The 21,227-nt window shown below is 38.5% G+C and overlaps 3 protein-coding genes across 3 annotated transcripts; 2 read left to right on the top strand and 1 right to left on the bottom strand.

Moving 5' to 3' along the window:
• Window positions 1–3,791: 3,791 nt before the first annotated feature.
• Window positions 3,792–7,357, bottom strand: LOC103953046 (ferric reduction oxidase 8, mitochondrial). Its single transcript, XM_048589021.1, has 8 exons — window positions 7,056–7,357; window positions 6,690–6,783; window positions 6,345–6,533; window positions 6,014–6,251; window positions 5,403–5,730; window positions 5,054–5,312; window positions 4,249–4,934; window positions 3,792–4,128 (listed from the first exon to the last, which is right to left on the bottom strand). The coding sequence occupies exons 1-8, from the start codon at window positions 7,210–7,212 to the stop codon at window positions 3,959–3,961; spliced, it is 2,121 nt and encodes a 706-aa protein (XP_048444978.1). The 5' UTR covers window positions 7,213–7,357; the 3' UTR covers window positions 3,792–3,958.
• A 5,772-nt stretch (window positions 7,358–13,129) lies between these two features.
• On the top strand, window positions 13,130–15,390 carry LOC125479562 (U-box domain-containing protein 52-like). The gene is made up of 5 exons (XM_048589028.1): window positions 13,130–13,478; window positions 13,695–13,813; window positions 13,917–14,029; window positions 14,222–14,400; window positions 14,526–15,390. Exons 1-5 carry the CDS (start codon window positions 13,169–13,171, stop codon window positions 14,549–14,551), a joined length of 747 nt encoding a protein of 248 aa, XP_048444985.1. The 5' UTR covers window positions 13,130–13,168; the 3' UTR covers window positions 14,552–15,390.
• A 636-nt stretch (window positions 15,391–16,026) lies between these two features.
• On the top strand, window positions 16,027–20,196 carry LOC125479748 (DEAD-box ATP-dependent RNA helicase 30-like). Its single transcript, XM_048589567.1, has 10 exons — window positions 16,027–16,240; window positions 16,381–17,015; window positions 17,116–17,295; window positions 17,389–17,550; window positions 17,622–17,776; window positions 18,133–18,225; window positions 18,337–18,422; window positions 18,517–18,743; window positions 19,541–19,771; window positions 19,870–20,196. Exons 1-10 carry the CDS (start codon window positions 16,185–16,187, stop codon window positions 19,974–19,976), a joined length of 1,932 nt encoding a protein of 643 aa, XP_048445524.1. The 5' UTR covers window positions 16,027–16,184; the 3' UTR covers window positions 19,977–20,196.
• The last annotated feature ends 1,031 nt before the right edge of the window (window positions 20,197–21,227 follow it).

The following is a 21,227-nucleotide window of genomic DNA, read 5'->3' on the forward strand; positions in this document are numbered from 1 at the left end:
ATACTAAAAATGCTTCCTAAATTTCTATTAAAATTTATTTCTAAAAACATTTCTACAAAAAATGCTTTTAGCCATTTTGAAATTAATTTCAAACGAACTCGTTATGTGATTGTACGGCCAATTACTAATTATTAACAGTAGTATGGAGTAACGGGATTCACTCTCAAAACCACTAACCATACCAAATAGCAAAAAGAAAATACACTCTGTTATACTCTCGTTTTTTCATTCTGCATCTTAAATTTTCCCTTGTGAAAAAACCAGGATCTATATATTAACTTAACCCTAGCTCACTCTCATCACAAAACCTAAATGATTCAAACGCATGTGAGTCGGATAGATGTGTTCTTCAAGTCTCATTTTTGTATATTCGACTCTCGCCATGTCTGTTCTGGAGCTTTCTCTTCCACCTCGACTAGTTTTTAGTTTTTATGTAATAAAGTTAATACGAAATCGTATATGTTTGCTAATATACGATATTGGAGAACACTAAAGTGATTTTTTGGCTTGCGCATTCAATTTTCAATTTTGGCATCAGTCAAGGCTTTAATTGTTACGACATCAAATGCCAATCACTTACCATCTAGAGACAACATGTCTGTAAATATCTTTGAGCTAAGACATAAGAAACGAAAGTGCATCAAATTAGGTGCATTAGGCAGAACCATTTATTAGGGGTGGACAAATGGGTCTTGGATCCGATGTTTGGGGCGGGTACGAAACATAAAACAGGGTCTAGCGAGGCGGGTCCTGGCTTAGACCGTTTGAGGAAACGGGGCCTGGCTTAGACAGGGTCTTGACTTAGACCGTTTCCACATATGAAATATAGGGATTTTAAGACTCGTTTGGATATACTTTTAAAATAACTGAAAGTACTTTTAGAGAAAATGTTTTTGGGTTCCAAAAGCACTTTTGTGTAAGAAGCACCAAAGCATAAAACACTTTAAGTCATTTTTCAAGATTTACGTTACTAAGAATTGGTTCTAAAACATTTTTTTTTTTGGGTCAAATGATAGATTTTGTTAAATTAGATGTTAGATTAATTACTGACTGGATTCGAATCCACGTCGTCATGCAAGGATGCAACACTTTTCCACCACTGTGGTCCAAAAAAATTTCACCAAAAACATTTTTAATCATTTTAAAAGTACATCCAAACGAATTCTTTTTTTTTTTTTTTTTTTGTTTGAAACCCAACGAAACGATTAAAAAGAAGCCTACAAGAGGCAAGCAGCAAAACAATACCAAGCAGTGACAAGGGATAGACCACACAGACCCCCCCACCAAGTGGAGGCGTCATCCCCATCACCACCACACCCAAATTAGTGCGGACATGGAAGCCCATCATTGCTCAATACAAAGACCAACGAAGATGGAGGCCTATCGACCCAAACAACATCACACATCTTCGGAAAATCAACCGACGCTAACTCATGCGCCACACAATTAGCTAATCTGGGTACCCATGACCATCGGCAGTTAAGAAAACCCCTCCCCAACTGCTTAACCCGAGCCAACATGGGAAAGGCCTCCCAACTACCCATAGACAGCGAACTAGAGAGACATTTTATAGCTTCAAGGGAGTCCGATTCCATGATGACACACCTGACTCCCAAAGTCGCTCCTAACTGGCACCCTGCAACAACGCAGTGGCCTCCGCAGCAGCCGCCGAAGGAGCCCTGATAGCGTACCTCACGGCTGCCACCATCCTTCTGTCCTGTCCCCGCGCAATCACACCGACAAAACCCGACTTTGAAGCCTTGGACCAACTAGCATCCACGTTAATCTTCACAAAGGGCTGGACCGGAGCACACCACCGCACGACCTGACTTTCCTCCCTCCCGTCACCCATATTTCTACACCCTACCGCAGTCTTTGCACCCAAGAAAGAACTCACCGCCTGTGTTCAATGGGGTGCCCTTATGTCCTCCAAACGAGTTCTTAGATGCTGCAAACAACTTTCTGCTGAAATGTAGAATTTATATCCGACGGTCCAACGAATCCTCTGGGTGAAGTCGTGAGATTAACCACCAAAGCCCGACGACTCCACGACCCTGATCTGGAAAGAGAGAAATGGTGAGGACGAAGGAGATGACGACATCCACAAGGAAGGCTATGGCACGAAATCTGGGGGAGAGAGAAAAATGGTGAGGACAAAGGAGATAGCATCAATAAGAAGGGCCATGGTATAGAGATTGGATCAGAACCCAGAAGCTACCACCTCGGTTCCAGATTCATCATGAACAACTTGCTTTCTTCAATTGGACCCGTGGGTCGTTGGAACCGGCCCATTTGAAACAGACCGGATTACGTCCAGCTTCACTTCTCAAATAACAATACCAACCCCATCTCCTCCTTGTTTAATTTATAAATGGTTCTGGTTCGGTCCCTTCATTTTGAATCCAACCCAGCCTGAGCCCACCCCTACCATTTATACTAAGAATTGATTGATTTTTTTCATCAATACCTCAAAATATGGTAGTTTAGTTACAAAATTTATATTGATAAATAAAATTAAAAAAAAAAAAAAAAAACAAGTTGCAAAATTTATAGAATTTGGTATATAAACTCAAGGGTAAATTACACTTTACCACCTTAGGTTTGAGGTCTATTACAACCTCACACAACATCTTTAAAACATTTCACTTTCATACCTTATGTACTACTTTATTTCAATAGAATACATCCGTTACATTTTCCATCCATTGATCCGTTAAGAGCTGATGTGACAACCACGAAGACAGTCATCAACCCACTCGCGATGACGCTACTTGCCTTCACAGTAGCCGTCAGATTCGAACCCTCCACTAGGAAACAAAGAAGGAGTTGTCAAACCCCTAACTGCTTTTACTCTTTTGAATGTTTGACCCATCATGATGACATCATTCAGGAACTCACCATTCCCCATCACAATTCCATACGATGACGACGTAGTAGAGGCGAGGCAGGGAAGAGCTCAGAGGAGTTGTTGTAACTCTTGATGAGTAGACTCTTGGCGGCCCGGTGCAGCAAGAACTGCATAAAAAAGAACCGGACGGCTGGTATCGGAGGAGTGACATGGTGGGGGGATCATTACCGTAGAGAGGGAATTACCGGAGGGGAGTTGGAGATAGGAGGCGAGGAGGAGGTGATGGGGTCGGGCAAGGCAAAGAACCCAACTTGTCGGACCTTGGGGTCGCTAACTGTGTGGGGGGGGGCCGGCGAAGGTCAATTTGGGAATTTGTGGGTGTGGACTGAGGCTTTTGGGGGGTGGGAAAAGTGGGTTTTGGGGTGCGGAAAGAAAAGTTGGGGGGTTTGGATCGTTGGATTTGATTGGTGAGGGGAGGGAAAAGACAAGAAATAGCAGAGAAATGCAGAACGCGTGAAAAAGACGTGGGGTGGGTTTTTGGATGGGAAGGGGGGTGAAGAAAGTGGAGGAGAGGGAAGGTTTCTAGGTTTGTTTGCGGGGAGGTAGGTTTCAGTTATTTATTTATTATTTTTTTAAGGGTAAATTATTATAATATTTTAAATTAATAAAAAAGTATTATTTTTCCATGTGATACAAATGTGACCGTCACGTCAGCTCTTAACGGATTAATGAATAAAAAAATGTAACGGATATATTATATTGAAATAAAGTAATACATAAGGTATGAAAGTGAAATGTTTTGTGTTTTGAAGATGTTGTATGAGATTGTAATAGACCTCAAACCTGAGATGGTAAAGTATAATTTACCCTAAACTCAAAGCTCCTTTATTTTTCTTTTACTTTTCTTTTACCACTTCGAATTTTATCATACCACCTTGGGTCCTTGGCACTACAAGGTTCATAATTGTAATAAAGATATTTATACATGTACATTCTCGATTTTACAACGTTAACCCTAGCGAGCAATGACAAGTGACCAATCTGAAGAGACAAATTTTAGATTTAACATCCTCAGTTTTTTTTTATTAATGCTTAGGGTTTGTATAGTAGCTAAAGTGTGAAATTGAGGGAGTGGAAGCTGAAACTGGCTTTGTGCTTCTTATTAGAACCCAACTTCTGCTGGCATTCTGTTGCCACTGATTCTTTCATAGTCTCGGGTCCACACACCATCACTCCGATATCAGATCCACCCGTCTCATCTGAGAACTTTGCAAAGATATCTGCTCAAAACAAGAAAGTTGTTAAAGATGGAAAATACTTGTAGCAGTTTCTCCTTACAAACAAATCACAGTTTGGCATAAGTTCGTTAAAGATTATGTGAGAAAAGGAATAAAAAGTACCTTGAAAGTTAGGCCTGCCTCCAAAATGGATTTCATGTTCCTCAAGAGCAGCATCACTTGCTTGCATTGAGCTTTTTTCCAAGTCTTTCCCTTGTTTTTGGAGAATCGGAGGAATCAATTTCTGTATCCTTCTCCGTCTTACAATAAGTGCAACAAAAATGCTGCCTGTTATTGCTACAATGAAAGAAGATATGATAAGCAGATCTGCAATTGAAGACGGAGTCTTTTCTTTCGTTGATTTGGAGGCCATTTTTTGTGAGGGAATAAAAATGTGGTTGAAAATGATAAGAAAGATCAGAAACAGGATGGAAGAGATTCCGGTTATGGCAGCCATCCAAACTGGGCTTTCGAGTCCATTGATCGAATAATTCAAGAACTTTGTACCAAAGTGTACCACTTTCACTTGCGAAAACTCGTCGAGTAGTTCTCTTACTGTTGTACCATACTGCTCTTGTGTCACAAATATTTTAACTTTCAGATGGCATTTTTCAGATGGCTGGTTAAAGATTAGGGTTGAGATTGAGTTCAATAGACAAATGTCTTCGGACTTCTTCACAGCATATATAAGTTGTATTCTTGGCAGGAATTTGTGTGTGCTGGTGTTTTCAAACGAAGCAAGCTCTTGTAAGATGCTCAGAAATGGGGTTATCCCAATTCCTCCAGCAACAAGCATTAGGCTGTCATATCTGCACAAAAATTTCACATTCGGGTAAATCGAATTTTGAGGTCTAAAATTTGGTGCTCACTAAGCAATAAGCATTTTTTAAGAAAGTAACGTATCATGAAAAGTTAAATCTTTGTGCACCTTAGGAAGTCCATAGAGACAGGTCCATAAGGGCCTTCTACTGCGATAGGTATGTAGTTCAGCTGATCGTTATCCGACTCTTGCCTAGTTTGGATCATATTTGAGAGAGAACTAGTCCACGATCCTTCGGATTTGATTAAAATTGACATTGTGTTCTGATCGACACTAGAGCTGGAGATAATGCTGAATGAGTGCCACTGATATTTGGATATGCTTGGTACCTTCACAAATATAACACTTGTTGGTGTATACTTGAGCCCTGCAAATTAGTGGCAAGTAAATGTTTCATATGATTGCTCCAAACTTATATGCAAAATTCTGGTTTCCGATAAAAGACGAAAAGTTTTACCTGGATCTTTTGGTAGAATAAGCTCGATAGCGCTGGAGGGGAAAATTTGGGCAGATAGGATACAAGTTTCGGGTCTGGATTGTATGATTCGAAGCAGCTTGTCAAGGCCAAACAGAAAAATTCCAGGGAAAACTGCGTAGAAGTGACGATCTCCAGCATGAAACAAGAAGAGCACTAGGAAAACCATGTAGAGATGGTGTGTGTAGTAAAATATCTCGAACTTTTTTCTCCTTATTTGAGGAAGTGATGTGACCCAAATTACTAACCCTACAACTAGACAGATCTCCCCAGCAATGTATATCCGCCCGGTGTCCTGCCATTTCCATATCTGTCGTTGAATCCGGAAAGATATATTAGTAAAACCCAAGAATTCAGACACCAGAATGATCAGAAAAAAAGGACTAGGATTTGTTGAAGAATAACATACTAGGTCAGAAAGTTGACAAACTAAAAAAAGAACATATTCAGACACCGGTTCCATTACTAACAACACGGAAGCTTTATGGAATAAAACTCATGTACGGAGACACCAGGTGATTAAGTTAAAAGGCAATTTCGGTGTTAGAAGTAGTGCGACGGTGGACTGCATCTGAAATAATGACAAGATTTACCTCCTCTTGAATATAGTGGCTGACACCCCAAATGAACAAAGTGCTTGCACCATGGAAAGTGGCAAAAAATAGCATTGCAGTGCCAAGCCATGTATGATATTTGATTGAAGCTTCAAACTGGATGCCGAGAAACCGGAATAAGGCCAGCCCTCTTAAGACAGGGAAGAGAAGAAAAGCCAGACAGCCTTCTGCTAGCAAACCGAACCGAGTTGCCACCCTTAAGTACTTGAGTTGCCATCTGATGAGATGAGAACAATTGAAGCATGAATTATGATGAAAATTCTTGCTTCTTAGTGTCGAAAAATAGAAAGTTTTCGGGTTCAGTACTCACGAATTCAGCACTATCGATTTTGAGGGCTTCAAGTTCTTGAAATCATTAGAGATTCGGGCGTAAAAACTCCAAGCTAAGAAGAGGAGGAAGAGGAACACTGCTAGAATTTCTAGAGTGGATAAAACACCAACAAGAGCATTCACCACCAATGGATTTGAGAAACTTGCAGCAATCAATCCCCTCCCTCTTCTGTTTTATTCAAATTAAGCACACAAGTAAAACTAAGTTAAATTGGAATCTTAAGTGATATTATAATTTAGCGGAGATGTAGAACAATTAGCGGATCAGATTATGCAGCAGCTCGACATACAACGTTAATGACATAATAATTAACCTTCTACTTACCTCCTTATTGGCTCCTTAGGCGTCAAATTCAAGTAGAGAGATCCAATAATCGCCAAAGCAATAGGAGGGAATGTATAAACAGCAAAATTAAGACCTACAAGAAAATTATTTAGCAACTTTTAATCTTTCTCCCAGTGGAAATTGGATTAAGAGGTTTAATTAGCAGAAATCAAAACCCCATTAATACAAGGGAAATGATAACCAAGATCATTTTTCTTCCTTTACACGCTCCCGTTTAATCTTGTTCATTATTTCAGTTCAACTTATTCAGTTTGATATTACTATAAATAAAGAGCGGTGTGTAAGAAGAAAATAATAACATGTGTTTATCGTTTCTCTTATTTAATTGAAATCTGAAGTACGTACCATAATATCCAAACACTGTATTTCTTGCTGCATCTTCAGCTCCCTTCCATTTTTCAGTCCATAGTTGCGTTGGTTTCAGAAGCCAAAGAGAAATCCAAGCTGCAAATATCAAAGCCATGAGTGCCTTAAGAACAAACAGAAGAGTGGACTTTGCCATGTCTGTTTCCAGAGGCGGCACAATTTTTTTTTGTTTTTTTTTTTTTGATTCCACCAAATATTAAAAGGATATCTTCTTTATAAAAGAAGAGAAAAAGCTTTGGCTCCACTTGGATTTTTATGCCACCACCTTCTATGTTGTTGGAAAATCCACATACTCCTGTCAGCAGTATGAGGTCCAAGATATGAATGAAACCTGCACTATTATTTATTCTTATTGGAAAGCGATTTCCGCACTACCATTTTATCTCCCATTTTATCTCCCATTTTATCTCCAGGACTCTAATTATGTCGGTTGATTCTTCTTTAAATGGTTCAATTTGATGTCTAATCGCTCCCCATTAGTTTTAACAGCTATCGATATTTGATCATAGTAAGGTGTAACGTCTTGCATCGGAAATGGTAGTCTTGCATTAGGAGTTTCGAAAAATGGGCATTTTGATTCATTATCAATTGACCGAGAGTTAGGTGTTCACGTTCAAACATGATATCAGACCAACTATTTGTTGCAGCGACAACACACGTACACATCATCCTATGGTACTTGACTTCTGTGAACTGCCGATGAGACATCTTGTATATCATGCATATGACACTTGTATGTCATGCATATGACATTAAAAGGGCCATATTTTGTTAGTTAATTGATTGAAACTCTTCGGCTTTCTATTGTATTTGACTCTGAAAACAGTCCTTTTGTTATGAGATTGATATAACTCGTCACCTTAATTTATAGGATTTAAAATCGATAAACGCGGTCCTGGAAATTATTCATAGTCAATTATTTTAGTCATTCCGTGAAAATTTTCCATTCAAGATTCGTCTATTCGGTCCACAAAAAGAGGGGAAAGAGAGAGAGGGAAAGTAGAAAGGGGGGAAGAAGTCTAGCACTAATCAGCCCAAGGACCACCACCGTAGATCACGCGGGAATTATACGAGGGTACCCTCGATGAGTCAATTGAGATAATTTTGTCAAAATCAACTCTTCCACTCGAATTAGTGGTTTCTTTAATTTAAGAGAGATTTTTTTACAGAATGACCAAAATGATGTGACCACTACTATGAATTTTAAATTTCATAGATCAAAATGACAAGTTATGTCAATCTAAATGACCATTTGGACTTTAAAACCTTATATATATTGGAATTTTGGTCCAACAAGTTAAGCCTGCTATCTTATAATATGTTTGTCTTATTACTCTTGTCGATGGATGAGAAAGGGAAGGGAAGGTGAGTGAAGAACATGCCAACTAGCCAACTAGCCAACTAGTTATGTGAACTGTCACTGAAATATTCCAAATCTAACCAAGGATGTTCTTCCGTGAATCATGATGCAATTTAATTTCTTTCCAACTAATTATTCCCACATCACTATATATCTTTTATACATTATTTTCTTCAAAGTGGAGATGGATATTCTAACCGTTTTAGCCAGTTTAGGTGGTAAATGTAATTCTTTTAAGAGGAGGACGAGAGTCTAGTTGGAAAATCAAAATATTAATATATAGGATCATTTTATTCTTTGGGTTTTAGGCCCTATTAGAATTAGGTTTTCGTTTTAAAGATCATGTTTTAGTTTATTATAAATAGGATGTTTGTTATTCACTTATAAAAAGTCGTTCACAATTTAATCTCTAAATGTAGCCGTCTTGACAATCTTGTTTATTCGTTTTTTCATAAATTAAATAATAATCATAGTTTGTAATCCCTTTTTTTGTTTGTTTAAGTTTCAACTAGTCGAATCTTGACCTAAGTGTAGGATTAAAAGCAAAATCACCATCGATCGAGCTAGAAGCTGTCAACAGCCACTTTAATTTGTTTGACAGGATTTTAAACCCCCGGATGACTTCCAAGTACTCACATTATCTAATAATCCCTCCACCAATATTATGGTATATAAGTTATTATTCAAGTTGTATATGATATCCAAAGCATATCATCTTGCGCGTGTGTGCTCATGATTGGTGCAATGTTACCAAACAGATAACTAAATGAAAAATGGTGGTGTTTGTCTAAAAGAAAATGATGATGAAAGAGCACGACATGCACTATATGTTCATATCAATTTTATTTAGTGTGGACAAAGTTTTGGGCATCATATCAACTTGATTGATGTAATGATCAAGTGATGATGTGGTAGTAGATCTTTAGATAGTCAATAAAAACTTTATATATTTAAAGACGAACTGTAACGTGTGTATAAGAAACTTAGCTAGAGAGGATGTGCTTCTTTTATCCATTTGGGTTTTAAATCACTTTTTTCTGCTATTTAAATTAATTAAGGTTTGGCTTCATGTTCTTAGGAATAAGATCCTCTTAGGATCCCTTACATTCGGATCCTTCAATCCTATCCGTTCAATTGAAAATCAAACGGTCAAGAATGAATTCTTTGTTCATCTTCACCTTCTCCTGTTCATTTTCTTCTATCTTTACCTCTCATGTTCATCTTCTTCCAACTTCTTTTCTGTTCACCTGTTGTTTATCTTCTTCCCTCTTCTCCATCTCTCTTTCTCTCCAACTTTAGAATCAAAAGATTTGAAAGATCCGAATGAAAGAGATCCGAAGAGAATCCTAGTCCATATCCTTAGTAAGAGTTAAGATTCTCCATGGCAAGTGAAAAAGATCTTAATGCATGTCAAAGTAACGCATGTTAAAGTAAGGCATGTCAAATTGTATCTCAAGAGTCAATATATGCCAAAGTGGACCCAAATATATGTCAATGACAACAATAAACTTCTTTTTTTTATTGAGAACAAATGGGGGGCAACATTGAACATTTTAAAATGAATATTAACACGTCTAAAACTAGATTTCTTGTCAATTTCTACAACTATGTACCACGTCATTTGTGTAACAATTTTTAAATAAATATTAAACTCTTGTATTTTGATCTCGCCTGATTTTATGCTAATTCTTATAATGAAAAAGTTAACCTAATCATGCAGTCTACCCAAATTTTCTTCTTCATTTTCAAGTGTATCTAGAGTGGGATGAATTGTTTGGTGGAGTTTGAAAAGCACCCAAGCCAGTCCCGGGTCTCTGGACAACAATTTATGTTTTCTTGTATCAAGGGCTTTTTCCCTTTGTTTTATTCTCTAGTTAACCGGCCCAGGAAAAATGAAATGTTATTTTTATTGAATTAAGTACCTAAAACTGCCTAATTTTTAATGCCAATCAAATTTGATTTCAACATTTTCAAATAATTCAAAGAAGTACCTAATCTATTAAAAATGTCATATCCGTTAAGCCCTAGTCATAGCTATTACATTAAGAAGGGGCTTACTCTGTCTCCAAATCAATAGAATGTCATGGAAACGTCCCTATGATGCCATCACCTCCAAACCATTCATAAAACCACCAACTCCAGGCTACAACTCAAGTTGCCAATATTGAGAAGAAGGTCATGGAGGTTGATGGTATGGACTGTCATGATGTGCTCACCATCATCTTCACCGCCCACAAAAAAGAATTGGAAGCTTATGAGCCGAAAATCGGCGAATGAGGAAATCACATAAGCAGAAACAAGCTTCATGAAGCCCTATTTGAATTATTAACCCTATTCTTTGAAATTCAGATTATGAGGCAACTAATACTAATTTTGACCATGATATACCCAATTGGTGGCTTTTGAATATTATCTTTGTATAAAAAATTAATTAGGGCTTAGCAGGTGGACATTTTCAATGGGTTGGGCACTTGTTTAGAATGTTTAAAAAGGTTGAGATCGATTTGGAATGACACTAAAAGGTTGAAAGGTTTTTAGGTACCAAATTCTTTTTTATTTGACTCGTTTATTTAAAAAACTTCTAGTCCCCATCCAAGGTTCATCGTTTTGAATTTACAATAAACTATGGATTATGATATTCAAACATTCTTTTTCTTGTGTGAGAAGTGCTTTTAAATGACTGAAAACACTTTTAAAGAAAATTATTTTAGGTTCCAAAAGAACTTGAAGAGTTTCTTCCAAGAAGCACTTTAAGTGCTTTTTTAGGATGAACTTGCATTTTTACTAGGATTGGTTTTAAAAACATTTTCTCTAAAACCGTTTTCAGTTATTTAAAAATACTTCCCAAACAAGCCATTTATATTTTAGACATACCTCTTAATTTTTAGCTGTTAAATTGAATGAATTGAAAATAATCAAATAACAAATTAACATAATGTATGTTATAAAACGAGGTGTAGATAGCACTACTATAAAGATTGGTCTTAGATTGGAAATCCCAATGCAAACTTATTTAAATCCTTGATAGCAGCATAAGAACGAAGTCCATAGTCCATTTGTTGCTGCAGCTGTAACTAAAATAACTTCTAGCTTCCAAGTTCTGATTCATAAGGACATAATGTAGTTAAACTAATGTTTCCAAAACCTTGGTGGCATCCTATGACTTGTCAATTTTATACCTTCAAAGGCCTATTGAAGGGTTTATGTTGAGGCATCCATGCCGAAATACATGAATTTCTCTCCAATCAAGAGACCAATCACAACGTGAACATGTCAACATCAGAACAAAGCTCCTAAGGTCTCACATTAAATGCAAACGAAAACAAGGGACTCTTCTCAACTATAAAAAGACACCATTCTGACACAATTGATCTTTGATGATCTCATTCTACTTAACCCATTATTAGAACTCACTAATAATTATTATACTTAAATCTTTGTATCATGTGAACTCTACATTTATTAATGAGAACTCTTTTATACTCGTGGACGTAGGCAAAATTAGGGTGAACCATTTACATCTTGTGTATGCTTCCCTATCTCTCTCTCTCTTTACATCTTACCTTCACTGAGTGACCAAAGCAACCTTGCGAAAACCACGCCTTGACACTTTACACTTTTTCAAAATCAACCTGATATTGTGCATTAACAAATGTCATACCGAGTACATTTACTGATTGTAAATGTACAAGCGCTATATGAGCGCATTGCTCCCACTGAACCGCTCATATAATCAGGTTGCATATTTCCCAAGGGGTGTGTCTAAAAACCTGGGACATGTTTATGATTGTTTAAGTTACTAAATTATTAGCGCTTGTACATATTTTACAGTTAAGGTCAAGTAAAAATAAATCATGCTAGACAATTACAAACTTTGGCTGTTCTTAGCATTTTTAACTGAGTAAGATTTTTTTGACCGAAAAGGAACACGAAGTTTGTAGACCAAATCTGTTTGTATGCATGCAAATGTGTATGAAAATTCATGTCCAGACAAAGAATCGTGAAAACGTAGGCATTAAACACTCTGCAACAATTTCCTACCTCTATGGCGTTATGAATGGAAAGGAATATATGGCCGGCTTCTTCTGTGTTGTTCTAGTAAAGATCAAACACTACTAGTGCTTTATTTTCTTTGCCTAACTCTATAGGGGTTATCAAATTCAACTCTTGTTTTTAAACATGATCCACACATGCTAGACAAAGAGGTGATAATTTGCGACCAGTACACGACATAGATATAAGATTAATAATTAATATTGTTCGATTAATATTATATTGATAAATTTATAACTTAAAAAAAAAATTATGACGAATATTGTGAGAATTTTTGTAATATTATATTACGATTTTTATATTATTTTGTGTTTTATAAACTTATATTTTGTGCGTTGATCAGCCTATGAGTTAATATGAACACGACACAAAATAAATAAATCAACTAGAAAAGGAGGCATTGCCCTTTTCCCCAAATGCAAGGTTGATCAATACCAAACCTACATCGATGGAGGAGAAGAAGACCAAAAAGTTGGATTTCTTTTGCACCAATTGGCACCTAATTAAGCAATGACTCTTTGACAAAATGGAATCTCTCCTTTTGTTCCCTTTTCTATTGGTGCCTTGATAGCAACGACACTTTCACTATAAAACTGCCTCGTTTCTGGCATTTAATCTTGTTATTTTCGCTTCCTATCATCTCATTGTCTTCAACTTTGTGTTCACTGTACTTCTAGTCATGTACGCCTCGAGGGAAGATGAAGATTATGTTCCGAGGGAAGCCAAAGAATTTTACAAGATTTACGTTAAAGCAGGCGCGTTGTCGCCGGAGATTGTGAAGAATCGGGAGATACAAGAAGAGGATAGCGAGAGTCCTATTTTCACAGAAAGGACTAGCAAACATGTAGTCGTCAACGATGTTTATGTTGCTGTTGGCAAAGATGACACAGATGTTCTGAAATGGACGCTTGAGAATGCTGCTTCCTCCGGTAGTACTCGGGTTTTTCTTGTCCATGTCTTCCCTCCGGTCACCCACGTCCCTACACCCGGTAACACCAGTTCACCTGTTAAAGTTTTTCTTGTCCATGTCTGTCCATGCAGTCTATTATATTTATGGGATTCTGATCAAACGCTTCATGCATTCATCAAATATCTTTTTTCGGGTTCATATATGTGATCAAACCACCATGTATACATCAAATTGTTTTTCCTGATCACCAATCCTTAGTAATGTCTCGTGTTTTCCTGTCATAAAACGTTGATAGTTGGAAGGTTAGCAAGGAGCCAATTAAACGAAGATCAAGTGCGATTATATGTTAAAGAAGAGAGTAACAAGAGGAGCAACCTCTTGCAGAAGTACGTGAACTTGTGCAATGATGCTAGGGTATGGATTCTACTCCCCCCGTACCGCGTAGTTCCTGTTTTCAAACAGCAAAGTTCCATGTAATTGGTGATGATGAAAACTTCTGCTTTCAATGTGACTGCAGGTAACAGCGGAAACAATACTCCACGAGAGCAATTGCACAGAAGAATCAATTCTTAATCTTATTCCTGCTCTTAGCATTACTCACCTTGTCATAGGAACAAAAAGGCATTCAAGGTGCGTAGCAGCGCGGCCAGTTATTTCTTTTTCCCAGCATGAATTTATCATAAAGACGAGACTCATGTGGGAATCATCTTTATTAGTAGGTCTTATATGAGAGATGCGATCAACAATGTGTTCAGTAGGTATATTACATCCAAAGCAGTGTGAATTAGCATTCAATTAACGGGGTTGAATTATGTTGTGTAGGCGAGCGGGAAAACAATTGTCGTTAGGAGAATTTGTTAAGAACAATGCACCGGACTTTTGTGAGGTTAGCATCATTCATAAAGGCAATGAGGTGGAGGTCAATCAACAAGTAGATGGTCCAACAACGGCAGAAAAAACTCGTCACTTCGAAAAAACGCTTCTCTTTTCATGCTTTCCAGGCAAGTTCAATTCAGAAATCTACTACTTTTACATATACAGGCTACACATATATTGCCGTCAGGTTTTGGCACTATAGTCTCCAAAATGAATCTCTCGCTCACTCTCAAGTTTTTGGGATGGACAGTTCGCGGGAAGGCCAAGATTTCTTAATATCAACCTCAAAAAGCAGTGACAGAGATGAAACAAACTCAGCTATGCATTATGGACAATGGGAAGACTAGATACACAAGAGATGATGAAGTAGAAAACTCGAAAGCTAGCCAGCTGAAAATGCACTACTGGTATTGTCATGTTAGTCTACAATAATTCTAGTCTCATACGCGGTAATGAGATGAGCTCGGAATTAGAGTTAAGAACGCAAAACGATTGAAGATTGAAGATTGAAGAAAAACAACGGAGGATGTCAAATTTATAACTGAAACCAAACATTATTTTATGATGTAGAGATTATGTAAGAGTGAAATGAGTTCACATCTTCTATTTAAATTTCTAATGCTGATATTTATCATTATAACTTTGTTGATAAATTCATATGAATTGTCCACGATGTGTTCTCATGTTTCTGAAAATGTCGTATTGCAACTCCGAATGGTTTCCAGCTGCTAAATAATTACAAGAAACAGCAGGCAGCCCAAAAACGACATGGCAACAAGCCATGGATGAGGAGAAAGAACGCCTGTTAGTCAGATACAAACGACGACCTATTATGCAGTCAAGGACAGGAGGAAATATACAATAAAAAGAAGCACATAAGGAGAACAAGAAGAAAAAGCTAAAGCTCACACCAGTGGTGGATCCAACATGGGGTCAATGGCGGCCGGAAAAATTGCCTCAGATGAAATCGTGGTCGTCCGGCTGGTGGTAACCACTTCTTGCGCAAGGCTTGCCTTGCAGTGACCATGTTTTCTCCTAGTCAATTTAAACAGGCTTATGTGACATGTTCTTTTCTTTCATTGTCTTAGATTTGGGCTAACCATTAAAGATGTTTTCGGTGTTTTCTATGCGTTGAAACTATAATATAAAATCACATCATACCATGTTGTGAATTAATCACAACCCCGAATTTTGTTGAAGTTGTATTATAAAATTAATTAACAATATGAAAAATAACTAAAGTACTTACAAGCATATGCAAATGGGAAAAATGAACACAAAATTGCTAATCCCAACCTTTCACGCGGTAATAGTAGTGAGGTATATAGTAAAAACGAGTCGGATTTAATCTCATTAAAACTAATTTTAGACTGCACGAAACAAGAGACTGGACAATAACTAAGTCCATCCTAACTAATCCTACTAAGGAGGCCAAACAGACGGGGCTTTAGATTAATCTGACGATATGTTAGTCCTTGCTTTAGGTAGCATCACTGTTTTATATATAAATATATATATTAAGTACATCAATATTTTTACACTAAGAGAATCAGTTAAGTCATGTAATGAGCAGCCTAATTTGGTACCGAATTCGTCATTCATGAGATTCGAACATAAAACCTTTAACTTATAAACAAAGAAGAATATCATCAGATCGTAGTATTAAATAACCATCTTTATACATTTGAAAAATAAAAAATAAAAAAGATTTCAACCACTTGTTTAAGGAGAATTGGTGTACCGTGTTTGGGGGAACACCAAAAGACTTTGGCCGCTTCGAAACAAAAGACCAGAGCAAAACTTAAATCCAAAATTCCCAATTTGGCTTTCTTCTCCCTTACGGTTTTCAGAAACCCTGACAGATCAGAAACCCTAGAACTGCAATCCGACCTCTGCAATTCTATCATTGATGTACGCCTCCGACAACCGATACGCCGACGTCAACTCCTACCGTGAGCGCCGCAGGTACTAAATACCCCCCCCCCCAAAGTCCATAGCTTTCTGATTCAGACCCCTGCTTCTAACTTTTCCTCAATTTCGATTCAAGTCTTATGTTATGAAGTTTTTTAATTTATGTTTGGTTTTATGTAATTGTGCATCTGCAGTGACCTAATGGGTCCAGCGCCTGCGGTGGCGCCACAGGCAGGCACCGCCTATGGCCGTGGCGGTGGGGCAGCTCCGTATAGGGGCCCGCCGCCTGCGGTTGCTTCATATTCGGCAAGGGCGGGTGGACCGACTTCGGGTCCAGGAGACTTTAATGGGTACCCGCCGTTCCAGCCCCCTTCCGAGCGGTTCAATATCGGCCAAGGTGGTGGTAATGGGAGCTTTGGTGGTAGAGCATCGAATGGTCATTTTGGTGGTGGAAGGGGTCGTGGTGGTATTGGTGGTGGTGAGAGATTTGGTGGCGGTGGCAGGGGTTTTGATGGAGGCCGTGGTGGCGGTAGGAGCTTTGGTGGTAGTCGTGGTGGAGGTGCGGGTTTTGGCGGTGGGCGTGGAGTTGGTGGAAGAGGAGGAGGTAGGCATGGTGGCTCGTCAAGAGGAGACTTGGATAATATTATGCTTCCCAAGCAAGATTTTGGAAACTTGGTACCTTTTGATAAGAACTTCTATGCTGAAAGTCCTTCTGTGAGGGCAATGTCAGAACATGATGTTATGGTGTATCGTACGAGGCGGGAGATTACCACCGAAGGGCATGATATCCCAAAACCGATTCAGATGTTTGAGGATGCGAATTTCCCTGGTATTTCCTTGCCAATGAATGCTACAGTATATCTTTTTTTTTTAATTGAAATTTTCTTCTTGTGCTAGTAAGCTTACATTGGTGTCATATGATGTGTTAGATTACTGCCTAGAGGTGATTGCGAAATTGGGTTTTGTTGAACCAACACCAATTCAGGCTCAAGGATGGCCAATCGCATTAAAGGGTAGAGATTTAATTGGCATTGCCGAGACTGGTTCTGGTAAGACTTTGTCTTATCTGCTGCCGGCTCTGGTACATATTAGCGCACAGCCTCGGTTAGGTCAGTATTGATTATCATTCCTGTTTAGGTTGCGACTATTTGTTTCCTAGCATTTGACCCTGAATTTGTTTATTCTTTTGTTATAAACTTCAGCTCAGGGAGAAGGTCCTATTGCGTTAGTATTAGCACCTACTCGAGAATTGGCAGTTCAAATTCAAGAAGAAGCTTTAAAATTTGGTTTACGTTCCAATATTAGGAGTACTTGCATATATGGTGGTGCTCCAAAAGGACCCCAAATACGCGATCTTAAAAGAGGTGTGTATTTACTTATGTCCATTTGGCAGTTCATAAATAGGGACCTACATCTAATGTCTTCCATGTTGCAGGGGTTGAGATTGTGATAGCTACGCCTGGCCGACTGATAGATATGTTGGAAGCTCAGCATACAAATTTGCGAAGAGTGACTTACCTAGTTTTAGATGAGGCTGATAGGATGTTGGACATGGGATTTGAGCCGCAGATAAGGAAAATTGTTTCTCAAGTATGTTACTTTACATCATTTCTTCTGCTTCACCAATAAAAAGCTGAAAGTTAACTTTTTTGTTTGGTCAAACAGCTAGCAGCTTAACAATAATTTTAGTATTTAAATACAACACATAACTGCTTTAGAAAATTTTGTTATGAAACTTTGTCAAATATTCTATGACATACAAATTTGCTTGAGCACATGAACTTTGTTACATGAGGGACTTTGCAGAGCACTCTGTAGTTAACCTTTATCTTTCTGCTGACACGATTTTTATGTAAATACGAATTTGGCAACTCATGTAAACACTCGTAGTGTTGTTTGAAAGAAGAACTTAGGAATTGCATTTGAGCAAGTTACTTTTCTTGCAGACCCGACCAGATCGGCAGACATTGTATTGGAGTGCCACGTGGCCAAGGGAGGTTGAAAGTTTAGCAAGGCAGTTTTTACGTAGCCCATATAAGGTAACTTTTGTAGATTTAACCATATCAATATGATATTCACCTTTCTTGTGCAGATTTGTGTCTCTGTGAATTAAAATGTGATATAACTGACATCAATTGTTTTATAATTAGGTAATCATTGGATCAGCAAGCCTTAAAGCAAACCAATCCATAAACCAAGTTGTTGATGTTGTGACAGAGGTGGAGAAATACAATAGGTCTGTCTCTTGAGCATAACATCCGGTTACAGTATAAGGTTGGTTTTTATTTTTTATTGGCTTTCTTATGAACTTCAAATTGTTTTGTTGGCAGGCTGATCAAATTGCTCAAAGAAGCGATGGTTGGGAGCCGAATTCTGATTTTTGTGGAGACGAAAAAGGGATGCGACCAAGTTACTAAACAATTGAGGATGGATGGATGGCCAGCTCTATCCATCCACGGTGATAAAAACCAGGCCGAAAGGGACTGGGTCTTGGCTGAGTTTAAAAGTGGCAGGAATCCTATAATGACTGCCACTGATGTGGCTGCGCGGGGTCTTGGTAGGATCACTGTGTGCTAGAATTCTTAGGTGTTTGGGTCTTGAATTTGAAATATGGCGAGTCGGCCGGCTGCTGTCCAGTTCCTGATGATATAATTTGTGGTTTGGGTGCGAAGGCAGGTGCCATCACATGTGATGATTGAGACTTCATTTCACTTATCCCTCCATAAGCATCACATTTCTACTTCACTGGGGCTTCATAAGTTGGAGTGAGGGGAAATATTAGGTTTCTCGTACCAGTAGAACGTCCCCTGTGATAACTCTTTAGATGCTTACCTTATTTGAATTTCATGTTACATGGACACAAGGACCAAGGTTTCACTGGTATGACTGGGGTAACTTCCTAATATTGTTTGGTTGGTATGCCGTTATACAATGCAAGCCCGTATATTCTATTGGTCTGGAAAGTCTACTTATATACATGGGGCATTGTAAGGATAGTTCTCAATTATTTGTACTAGAGGTTCCTGAAATGGGTTGGCCCACCCCCTTTCAAGTGTCTTAAGTAACATGGTTGAAATTATTGCCGCCCATCCACGGTTACGGAGCTGGTTATCCTCGCAGTCCGGTTGACTCACGCATGCTTGTTCATTTGATTGAATATGGGAAACTGGTGGTCGTGGTGAAGCTGCTCCTTATCCCTGCTTAATTAAGGTGGGCACATTTACATGATGAATGTGTTGTCTTCAATTTGGTCTCCAGATCTCAGGGGTGCAGGGATAAGGTTGCTTGCAGATTTCTCCATGTTTTGTATGTTGCGCATCGTTTGACCTAACTTTATGCTACGTTTTGTTGTAGATGTGAAGGACATAAAATGTGTGATCAATTATGATTTTCCATCAAGCCTTGAGGATTATGTTCACAGAATTGGACGAACTGGACGTGCAGGGGCAGCAGGAACTGCTTTAACTTTTTTCACACACGCAAATGCAAAATTCACTAGGGATCTAATCAAGATTCTTCAAGAAGCAGGTCAGGTTGTGAGCCCTGCATTGGCTGCAATGGCCCGATCAAGTGGTGGTTTCGGAGGTACGTTCAGTTTTCTCTTTGGATGTGGTGTCTATATGTATGTACAGTTTTAGTGGGATGGTGAATAATGTGGTCTTCTGTTTTTGGTTTTCAATCAGGATCCGGTGGGAACTTCCGCAATAGAGGACGAGGAGGAGGGTTTGGGAACCGGGGCATGATTTCTGGTTCAAATACTGTTCCTATCGGGTACAAGAGACCATGGTAGTTTGTGTAGTGTCAGAATTCACCTGGCTAAATTATGTTCTTTTAGTTTGAAACAATGAAAGAAAGAACGTTGTGTCGAAAACTAGCTATTTTTGGTATGATTGATTTGTGTTGCAATATCAAATAGGTGTTTATGTTTGTCTGTAAGTTTCTCTGAGAAAACAGGGACCGAGTTGTAAGATAATTGGAGACGAGTTTTGAGCAAAGATATTTGAAAGTCATCGTGTCCTCATCCTACCTAGTGTAAATAATACTTGCTTTTTTTTTTTTGGGTGTGAAATTGTAATACTTCCCTTATAATTAAGGCTGTTTTATGGCTAAATGGTGATGGAGGCTATATGTCCCAACTGTGGAGTCTACCAAATAAATAAATATGGAGTGCTGTTATGCTCACCTGTCTTGTTTTCTCACTTATTATTAATGGAAATTTTAAGGGAATTGTTATTGTTACTAAAAAAAATCTCATTTCGTAGTTCAAACTTTCTATAATTAGAAAGAAAATAACACTTGTGAGGAGTTGTTGACCCTAAAAATTACAAAGTCTACGTGGCGTGCAGGCCGAGTAACTAATAAGCTAACTACGTCCTTCGGTTGAATGCGGGGCGTGCCTCAACTCGTGGCCGAGCTCGGCCGAGGAGTAAAATTTGTTGATGTTGCGTTGAGCGCGTTGCTAACTTCTTTATCTTGCGACTGCGGCCGAGGAAGGAACAAATCTCGGCCCTTGGATTCTCGAGCCTGAAGACAAAGCTGCTAGTTCTACGAAGTTCAATATCAAATTCGGCTCTCAAGGTGCCGAATGTAGTAACCTGGTAACACCTCACTTCGCCGAAAAGGCTAATGAGATGACCTCTGCCAATAAGGATTTGAAAATCCTTCTCGACCGAGACTTGGATAGATAACCAGTCGGCCTCGACGCAGTGCTGTTTATCCAAACTGAAGGTGCTTCGGGAACGGCTGATTCTACGGCAACAGTGCTGTTTATCCAAACTGAAGATGTTCGCCGGTTGCCTTCACAATGTTGTTTATCCAAACTGAAGATGTGTTGACGGAAAAAAGAAAATAAAAAAAATCTCAAGATGTTTGAGAAGTTTTACACAGGGCAGTTAGGTGTTGAATTGAATGTCATCTTTTAATTGTCTGCCGCTTGGTATTTATAGAGATCTGCAAGCCAAAGTCACGAAAACCAATCCTATTTGTACTGTGACTGTAAGTCTTTATTGCACACATCTTATCAAAATTTGCTGTCATCTTG

Source organism: the organism of the source record quoted next, unplaced genomic scaffold (genome assembly GCF_019419815.1).
Source record: "Pyrus x bretschneideri cultivar Hongxiangsu unplaced genomic scaffold, Pyrus_bretschneideri_v1 Contig3, whole genome shotgun sequence".
Classification (NCBI taxonomy): domain Eukaryota; kingdom Viridiplantae; phylum Streptophyta; class Magnoliopsida; order Rosales; family Rosaceae; genus Pyrus; species Pyrus x bretschneideri.